At 42.3% G+C, this 10,664-nt stretch overlaps 1 protein-coding gene across 1 annotated transcript in view; it reads left to right on the top strand.

Annotated features, from left to right (window-relative positions):
• Positions 1-10,664, top strand: part of LOC107121563 (cytoplasmic polyadenylation element-binding protein 2-like) — an 81,061-nt gene that overhangs the window by 53,892 nt on the left and 16,505 nt on the right. Inside the window, exons 7-8 of the mRNA XM_015424492.1 lie at positions 5,465-5,635; positions 6,808-6,897. Of these exons, the coding sequence (XP_015279978.1) occupies positions 5,465-5,635; positions 6,808-6,897 (261 nt within the window). The remainder of the gene's footprint in view (positions 1-5,464; positions 5,636-6,807; positions 6,898-10,664) is intronic.

Genomic DNA, 10,664 nt, shown 5'->3' with positions numbered 1-10,664 from the left:
GCTCAGAAATACCTCTTACATTTTCTCCGTCTCCCAAAACCAAAGAGCTCAAGGCAGCTTACATTACCTGGTTCTGTGATGGAGTGGGATTCGCATCTAGAACTCCTAGACTGTGGTCTGACACCCTAACTACTACATGATGCTGGATCTCAATATTAAATATAAAGCAACACAGCATTTGGTCCTTTTTGGGTGAAGGTGTCTGTCATTGCTAGGGTTGTCAGCACTGGATTGGGTAATTCTTGGAGATTTGGGGGTGGTGCCTTTGGAGGGGTGGGTTTGAGGAGGAGATGGAGCTCAGCATGACATAATGCCATATGGTCCACCCTCAAAAACAGCCATTTTCTCCAGGGGAACTGACCTATGAAGCCCAGAGATCAGTCATAATTCCAGAAGACCTCTAAGCTCCAACTTGAGGTTGGTAATGCTAGCATTGTTCAAAACAAAAAAATCTTAAAGCCTAAAAGAGGATAGGAAATACCTTAAAGTCTTTTCAGTGCCTACTTTTTCTGGGTCTAGGGACATACCTGAGGTCCCTTCACTGGCTGCCTATTTCTGGGTCCAGTTTAAGTTGCTGGTAACCTACAGCCTTGTCGTGGCGAGGGGGCTTGCGCAGTTCAATGAAGCTGTGGGCTATGCCGTGAAGGGCCACCCAAGACGGACAGGCCACAGCAGAGAACTCAGACCAAGCGTGATCCACCTGGAGAAGGAAATGGCAACCCACTCCAGTATTTTTGCCAAGAAAACCCCATGGACAGTATCAAAAGGCTAAAAGATATGACGCCGGAAGATGAGCCCCTCAGGTCGGAAGGTGTCCAATATGCTACTGAGGAAGAGCAGAGGACAAGTACAAGTAACCCCAGAAAGAGTGAAGCGGCTGGGCCAAAGCCGAAAGGACGCTCAGTTGTGGATGTGTCTGATGGTGAAAGGAAAGTCCAATGCTGCAAAGAACAATACTACATAGGAACCTGGAATGTAAGATCTATGAATCAAGGTAAGCTTGACGTGGTCAAAAATGAGATGGCAAGACTGAACATCGATATCCTAGGAATCAGTGAACTAAAGTGGACAGGAATGGGCGAATTTAACTCAGAAGACCATTATATCTACTACTGTGGCCAGGAATCTCGTAGAAAAAATGGTGTGGCCTTTATAGTCAACAAGAGAGTGCAAAAGGCAGTACTGGGATACAATCTCAAAAATGACAGAATGATTTCTGTCCGATTCCAAGGCAAACCATTCAACATCACAGTAATCCAAGTCTATGCCCCAACCACTGATGCAGAAGAGGCTGAAGTGGACCGGTTCTATGAAGACCTACAACACCTCCTAGAACTAACACCAAAAAATGATGTCCTCATCATCATAGGGGACTGGAATGCTAAAGTAGGAAGTCAAAAGGTAACTGGAATAACAGACAAGTTTGGCCTTGGAAAGCAAAATGAAGCAGGGCAAAGGTTAACAGAGTTTTGTCAAGAGAACACACTGGTCATAGCGAACACCCTTTTCCAACAACCTAAGAGGCGACTCTACACATGGACATCACCAGATGGGCAACACCGAAATCAGATTGACTATATAATTTGCAGTCAAAGATGGAGAAGCTCTATCCAGTCAGTAAAAACAAGACCTGGAGCTGACTGTGGTTCAGATCATGAGCTACTCATTGCAAAATTCAGACTTAAACTGAAGAAAATTGGGAAAACCACGAGGCCATTCAGGTTTGACCTAGATCGCATCCCTGATGAATATACAGTAGAGGTGAAGAATAGATTCAAGGGTCTGGATTTGATAGATAGAGTGCCTGAAGAACTATGGACAGAGGTTCGTGACATCGTACAGGAGGCAGCAATCACCACCATCCCAAAGAAAAAGAAATGTAAGAAAGCAAAGTGGCTTTCTGATGAGGCTTTACAAATAGCAGAGGAAAGAAGGAAAGCGAAAGGCAAAGGCGAAAAGGAAAGATTTACCCAACTGAACGCAGATTTCCAGAGAACAGCAAGGAGAGATAAGGAGGCCTTCCTGAATGAACAGTGCAAAGTAATAGAAGAAAACAATAGAATGGGAAGGACTAGAGATCTCTTCAAGAAAGTTGGAGAAATCAAGGGAGCGTTCCATGCAAAGCTGGCCATGATAAAGGACAAAAACGGTAGGGACCTAACAGAAGCAGAAGAGATTAGGAAAAGATGGCAAGAATACACAGAAGAACTATACAAGAAAGACCTCGATGTCCTTGACAACCACGACGGTATAATCACTGACCTCGAGCCAGACATCCTGGAATGTGAAGTTAAATGGGCCTTAGAAAGCATTGCTAACAACAAAGCTAGTGGAGGTGATGGTATTCCAGCTGAGCTATTCAAAGTCTTAGAAGATGATGCTGTTAAAGTGCTGCACTCCATTTGCCAGCAAATTTGGAAAACGCAACAGTGGCCACAGGATTGGAAAAGATCAGTATACATTCCAATCCCAAAGAAGGGCAATGCCAAGGAATGTTCAAACTATCGCACAATTGCACTCATATCACACGCTAGCAAGGTCATGCTCAAGATCCTACAAGCTAGGCTTCAACAGTACGTGGATAGAGAACTACCAGAAGTACAAGCTGGGTTTCGAAGAGGTAGAGGAACTAGAGATCAAATTGCCAACATTCGCTGGATTATGGAGAAAGCAAGAGAGTACCAGAAAAATATCTACTTCTGCTTCATTGACTATGCTAAAGCTTTTGACTGTGTGGATCACAACAAACTATGGCAGGTCCTTAAAGAGATGGGAGTACCAGACCACCTCACATGTCTCTTGAGAAACCTGTATAAGGGCCAAGAAGCGACAGTTAGAACCGGATATGGAACAACTGATTGGTTCAGCATAGGAAAAGGAGTACGACAAGGATGTATATTGTCGCCTTGCTTATTTAATATATATGCAGAGTACATCATGCGAAATGCTGGCCTGGATGAATCACAAGCGGGAATTAAGATTGCTGGGGAAAAGATCAACAACCTCAGATATGCAGATGATACCACTCTAATGGCTGAAAGTGAAGAGGATCTAAAGAGCCTCTTGCTCAGAGTAAAAGAGGAGAGCGCAAAAGTGGGCTTGAAGCTCAACATCAAAAAAACTAAGATCATGGCATCCGGCCCCATCACTCCTTGGCAAATAGAAGGGGAAGTCGTGGAAGTAGTGACAGACTTCACGTTCCTGGGATCCCAGATCACCGCAGACTGTGACTGCAGCCATGAAATTAAAAGACGCCTGCTCCTTGGGAGGAAAGCGATGGCGAACCTAAACAGCATGATAAAAAGTAGAGACATCACCCTGCCAACAAAAGTCCGCATGGTCAAAGCAATGGTATTCCCAGTAGTCATGTATGGCTGTGAGAGTTGGACTATAAGGAAGGCCGAGCGCCGAAGAATAGATTCTTTTGAACTATGGTGCTGGAGAAGACTCTTGAGAGTCCCTTGGACTGCAAGAAGAACAAATCAGTCAGTCCTCAAAGAAATCAACCCTGACTGTTCCCTGGAAGGCCAGATAATGAAACTGAAGCTCAAATACTTTGGCCACCAAATTAGAAGGGAGTACTCACTTGAAAAGACCCTGATGCTGGGAAAGATTGAAGGTCAAAGAAGACGGGGACGGCAAAGGATGAGATGGTTAGACAGTGTCATCGATGCAACGAACATGAAATTGAGTCAACTTCGGAGGACGGCGGAAGACAGGAGAGCCTGGCGGGAGATTGTCCATGGGGTCGCGAAGAGTCGGACTCGACTGTGCGACTGAACAACAACAGCGTCCTTTCTTGCCTACAGTGTTGATGTGGAAACTGGGCCTTTGGGTTTGGAAGCCAGCAACTTATTAGATGAATTATTTCCCCTTTTCTATGGAGATGGTGTCCATGTTGATCTATCTTAGCTTTGCTGAGGTTCTCCATTGTGGTGTATTCGAATTTCTCCATTCCTTTACTCTAAATCTTTGGGGGGGGTCCCCCCATTAGTGCAGTAGTGTATTTTTTTCTGCTACCACTGCATAAGGAGGTAGCCTGCATAGTTTTGGAAGGGGCCTCCTGACAACATGGCTCAATAATGACTGAAGTTCATCAAGTCTTTCATTTTGCCTTTGCTGTTTAAATATTTATAAAGCATTATGTTAAATTGTGTTTCTAAAAGCTCCTTAATACTTTTACATGCATTCTTATATGTTTGCATGCATTCTCCCCTTCGGAAAGGCCGTGGCCCATAGTGTACATGGGACTCTCAGGCAGTGTCTTATTCAGTCGCTGACCAGTCCTGCTTAGCTTCAAAAACACTTATTGGGTGCCTTTGTACCTTTCACTGAGCTAAAATTGGTTTTTCATCAAGAACACCTTGCCAGGGTAGCAAGATCAACTGTAAAACATTTCCGTCTCAGTTAACTCTGAACCAGTCTCCTAGACATCTGTGCCTTCTTGTTCTTTTCTTATTCTCTACATCCATAGAACTTTGGGGAGGATTCAGACAGGTCTGTGAATTTCTCATGGTTTATAGGCAGAGAGATGACAGAGGAAATGGCATGAATCTAGGTAAAGGTAAAGGTTTCCCTTGCTCGAAAGCCAGTCAGATCCGACTGTAGGGATGCGGTGCTCATCTCTGTTTCCAAGCCGAAGAGCCAGCGCTGTCCAAAAACATTTTCGTGGTCATGTGGCTGGCATGACTAGATGCCGAGGCGCACGGAACACTGTTACCTTCCCACCGAAGTGGTACCTATTTATCTACTTGCAATTTCTTGCTTTTGAACTGCTAGGTTGGCAGGAGCTGGGGCCAGAGACGGGAGCTCACTCCGCCACGCAGCACTCGAGTCTCGAACTGCTGAACTACCGACCTTCCAGTCTGCAGTTCAGTGTCTTAACCACTTGAGCCACCACAGCCCCCTGACATGAATCTACTTATGCATTAACCTTTTAGGGCATTTTACTATGTATCATTTTTAAAAAACTTTCTTTAGTCTATAGAACCAGTATTAAATATGATTTGTATTGTGTCTGCTTCCTCAGTATATATTTTCCTTTTGCAAAACAGCATGCATGTATTAAACTACAGTTGTATCATTTAGTGACCCTCCAGTACCATAGTTTTGAAATATATTGCATTAAAATTAATGAACTGGCCATTTTTCACTATGCCTAATTTCTTTCTCCATATTGCTTTTTATTTGTGTTGAAGTATTAACATTTGCCAGGTATTTAGATGTTCAGGGTGTTTCGCATATATAATATCAGTAATCCTTACAACAGTTCTGTGTGGTAGGTCAGAATTACTGTCCTCATATTACAGATGGGTAGGCTGAGACTGCGATGATGGCTTGCCTCAGGCTACCTAGTGAGTTCAGGTGAGATTTGAATTGAGGACTGAACTGAACCCATTCTTATGTACTACAGCAATTTGTAAAACTCTCCTCTTCCTCTCTCTCTCTCTCTCTCTGTTTTAAGGTCGTTCTTCACTCTTCCCAATAGATGATGGGTTGCTGGATGATGGTCATACTGATCAAGTTGGTGTGTTGAATTCACCTACATGCTATTCTGCTCATCAAAATGGAGAACGAATAGAACGCTTCTCTCGAAAAGTGTTTGTTGGTGGTCTTCCACCAGACATTGATGAAGGTGAGTTGCTTTTCAGCTAAATTTGAAAACCATTTGTTATAATTTTCTCCCAAAGATCCCATGAGAACAGGAAAAACAACAGCATTAACATGATATTGCAATATGTGTTGTATGAGAACAGAATACAATTCCCAACACTCAGACCGTTTTCTCATACCCCACTTGGGGGATGGGGTGGACAGTTTGATGCAGTGGGCCCACTTCTGAGCCATTAAGGTGCCCAGGAGGCTGCTGTGTCTCAGCAACAATTGTTCATTTTGTTGAACACAAATAAGAAGAACCAAAATGAAAATTGTCTGAAAACAACAATAGAAATTGCTGTTAATCTAACTTATAGAATGTGCTCAATGTTTGATTGCTAAATCCACAGCTAAACTTATCAGCATTCAATTCACTTGAATTTATTGGTCACCCAGCAAGGTTTTAACTCCTGGTAATGGGAAGCCACAAATCATTACAGTAATTACTAAATGAATGATAAAATAACAATAACTCTTACTACAGAACATTGACACCTAAGAGCACCTTCCAAGCTGGGACAGCGAGACCACAAGTTTTGGTAAAATTTAATATAGCTTAGCTTCTTTTAATTTAACTGCCATAGTTGAATTTTTTTCAAGGCCCCATTTCTGTAAAATAAACTTTATGGTACGAATTAATACTTGGTCAAGTTATAGACTGTCCAGCTTCCACATTTGATATTTGACCTTGGATTCCAAAAACTATTTTAGGTAGATGCTAACTTTCATTAGGCTGTTCTTTACTCTGGATTCTCAAATTCATATACAAGATTTTGAGTTCTATGTGTTTGTGTATGAATATTTAGTTTTCGAAACATGACTGATGTTGGAAAAAAGACAGATAAAAATTACTAAATTATTCATGTATGATTTTTTTTAAAAACAGACCAAAAGACATCCTCTATGTTGTCCACAGCCAATTCAATTTGTCATTTGCAAGAAGAAAATCAGTTCTGTGAATCCATAACAATTTTGGTTTTAACACTTTAAAAAGTAGATGTTAATTACTAGCTTCCCCTTTTTCCAGTGTTCCTTTAAATTGATTTTATGTACTTCAAGAAAACATTTTTAAAATGTTTACAGCTAACTTTGAAAAGCAGTAAAAAAAAAGACATGCCAGCCTAATGCAGTCATCATGCAATTTTTCCCCAGATGAAATTACTGCTAGCTTCAGACGATTTGGACCTCTGGTGGTTGACTGGCCTCACAAAGCAGAAAGCAAATCCTATTTCCCCCCTAAAGGTAAATACTGGGTTCTTTTACAGTTCTTTTTAAAATACGTCTGAACTTTTTTTCAGTTTTTTGTTAAATAAAAACAATTCGAATTGCAAGGGCTGGCATCCAGTGTCAGGCAGTCCTTGAGGAGCACGTGCTGCCCCCTGGCTTTTTGTTGGAGGGCAACTGCATGATTGGTGCCCCTCCTCTAGTGTGCATGAGGTCAAGCTGTCCTCCCCCCCTTCATTCAACTGAGGAGGAAGAGTGCAAGGAGAGCACTTCCTTTCTTGGCAGCTGCAGCTTGCCTCTGCTTCTCAGAGGAGGCCCAGTTTCCCCAGAGGGCAAACAGGATTGGGCCCCAACCTTTGAATGTGCCGCTCTGCTCCACTGCCTTTGGCAGTGGCAGAAACGCCTCCCCTTCTTGGGGCAGCTGGACGAGCAAGCCATTAGCAAGCCACCAAGCAATAGGAGCAGCCGCCGTTACCAAAGAGGAGCAGGCAGCTGCTGCTCACTTGCTCCTCTGCCTTTGTTACTGCTCTGCCGCAGGAGCCATTGGCAACAGTGGTGGCAGGCAGCCATTACTGCCTGACTTTTGCCTGCCTATCTCTGAATGAGGAGAGGGTGGAGGAGGGTAAGGAGCAGCAGTGGCGGCCGCAAGCTTATCAGGTGCCACAGGAAGGCAGGTTGCACCCATCTTGGTCTGTGGAAGTCAATGGAATGAGAAGGATGTAACTGTGTGGGGTTTCACTGTAACAAGGTAAGAATATTCTCCTAGTGATCCACCTGGTCTCTCTGGTCTGTAGTGTATGGCAGTGCTTTTGGTCTGAACGGCAGTTCAGTAAAAGCCACACACCTGTTTAAAACTGTCGTTTTTCAGGGGGCTACTTGGTTTTGATTTGCAGGTAACTCGTCGGACAGTCAGCTGCCATAATTTGGCGATGCTGGTTAATAGTTTTCCATTTGAAAAACATGTGTGCTTAATTTAACTTTGATTTGTAGACATGTTCAAATTGTGATTCAAAAACTTGGGTGGCAAATGGATCTTTAATACAGTGAAAAATTTGCCAGGCAACTTTTTCAGCTATGAATAGCATAAAAAGTAAACTTGTCAGATTTTAATGAGCCTTACTATTAAAATGACACACTTCCATTTAAAGAATAAACCGATTACATTCAACTGCATTGCATGCCATATTTCCAGTTTTATGGTAAAGTGTTTTTCCTGTTCAATTAGAAAGCCTTCTTTTTGTTTTTGAGCTACTGCAGTATCTGCAAAGCTTCTAAATGTGTTTTAGATTAATACTTGGAATTCCTAATCCATTGTATCCTTCTGTGAAACCTGAGTTTGCAGGATAGTTTACTTCAGTAATCCCTAGAGAATGGTACACTGTGCAAGATGAAATTTTTGCATTGGTTTGAAATGCATACTGGTTGGGACAGTTTTTGTTCACAGCATGTATGTTAGATTCCCCCCCCCCCCTTTCAATCTTACCATAACTTTGTGAGGTTAGAGGGATCGATGACTGATGGAAACAGAGACTGGAACTTACTCCAAAGTCACTCTGCATCTGAACTGGTAGATCAGATGGGACTGCCACTAATAAAATGACTGCCTGAAAATCATGCACGTGCAGCCTGATTTTATCCCTATTGACTCAGAAATGTACCAGTGAATTGAGTTGTGGTTATAGCCTACATATACAGTTCATCTCTTTGGGGTTACTCACGACCGAAATTGTTTGGTTTAAACTAACATGACCCAGTCTTTATTTCAGTAGCTAGATTAATCTGAATTCATTATTGTGAAGATAGCTGAATTATTTGTAAATGTGACTGAGGCATGGGAGGCAGGATTACAGAAGAAATAAACAGAATTGTTTATTTACTTCTTTAGCATGGTTTAACACCTATGTTTAACAGTTCCTGATGTTTAGAGGCTACAGCAACAGTGCAGCTTTACAGATTTCTGCTGAGGCAAACCTTTTCTACTTCAGAGTGTTAGTGTTATGGGGGGAGGGGGAATACAAGCTAATCCAGCTCCCTTCAGAGGATGAATGCACTTTCAACCCAGATTGACAATGTATCAGTCTGCCAATGTACAGCAACCCCAACTTTAGAAATCGTTCAAATCAGCCAGACCCTGGAGTCACAGCAATCCAGGTATCTCCAGTCTACTTCCTTCAGAAGATAGACTCACTCTGGATGAAGACCAGTTTTTCTCGCCCTGGCCTGGATAGGCCAGGCAAGCCCTATCCCGTCAGATCTCGGAAGCAAATCAAGGTCGACTCTGGCAAGTACTTGGATGGGAGACCTCCTTGGAATACCAGCAATCGGGAGGCAGGTGCAGGCTTTATTCGGCCACCTCTCTGAATATCCTCCAGGCTCCCAATACCCACCAGAGGTCGCCATGACTTCCAAGCACACACACACTCACACGCGCGCACACATATGAAAATTTTTCTCAGCAACCTTCATCAAATAACCAGTCTGACCTATCTGAGTCAGACTTCTAGTCTATTGATCCCTTCAGTAGTTAGTCTCTTTCTCCCCTGAACAATCCAGTTTTCCCTCTCCACTCAGCATTCAGACATTCTTTCCCTCCTGATGGGATGTGGCTGTGGCTCTGCGCATTGAAAACTCAGTGACAAGGGATTGGCACATGACTTGAAGAAGGGCAGGACAGCCACCTATCCATCACAGCTGGCTGCCCACTGTTCTAGGAGATGGTTGAGGCATGGAGGGAGGGAGGGGTGAGTAGCTAACTTGAGTATATTGTGTGTCCCATTTTAATCAACTTGGTTCACAGAGATAGATAATGACTACAAGTCAAATAAACTCTAATATAATTATAGAAGGCAATTTAATGCATTAATAAATGCAGTGCACATCCTGTCGTTTTGATAGAAACATGGTGGGTTCCTATATGGATCTTATATTTTAGTGGGGATCCTGTTGAAGCCAGTTCTTACTTTGCCCAAGTGGCTCCAAACTTAAAAGGGTGTTTTACCAGCTTTTGCAAACTGCAGTTCTTCCTAAATAGTTGCACTAGTAACACTCAGGTTAGGTTGCTGCTTCGTGCCTTATGTGGAACACAGTTGGTATCTAGATTTTTTAAAATTAAAAATCACATGTTAAATACTCTTTCACAAATTAAATACTCTTTGAATTCTTGTTTGTGCTGTGATGGGAAACTTGCTATGTCACTTACACAACAGGCTGTTTTATTCAAGAGAGAGAGAGAAGATTTTATTGTATTTAGCCATAGGCCATTACAAACCACAGACAGAGAAGAGCACAATAAAACACAAAAATTGTATAAAATAAGATACAGTCCAACATTATAAATCCATAAAACCGAGGTTATGAACAGTTAAAACCGAGGTTATGAACAGTTAATTAAGTCACAACATACCCACTAAAATCAGTATTAGCTGTTTTATTCTTAATGTCCAGAACTGAGAGTAGTCCTATTACGAAAGATCTAGTTTTCATGATACAGCATTCATTCCTTATAGTTAAATATGAATTGGGAAACTAAATACAAACTTAAGACATTTTGTCATGGAAAAGGCAGCCAGGTTTTGGTATTATGAATAGACTAGTACATACCTGGGAACAGTACAGCAGTTAGCTACCTCGTAGATGTCTTTGGCATAGAGCGTCAAGGTCAGTCTTTCAATGACTGACTGGGAAAAGTGTGCAGATGGTTTTACTGGGCTTGTACATTTATGACCTGATCATTTTTAGAATCGTGAGCTGCTAACCCTTCAGTGGTTTCCACTCATTCTCTTTCC

Source organism: Gekko japonicus, unplaced genomic scaffold (genome assembly GCF_001447785.1).
Source record: "Gekko japonicus isolate JY-2015 unplaced genomic scaffold, Gekko_japonicus_V1.1 scaffold2622, whole genome shotgun sequence".
Classification (NCBI taxonomy): Eukaryota; Metazoa; Chordata; class Lepidosauria; order Squamata; family Gekkonidae; genus Gekko; species Gekko japonicus.
Note: the sequence above shows the minus strand (reverse complement) of the source record. Positions and strands in the feature narration are given on the sequence as shown.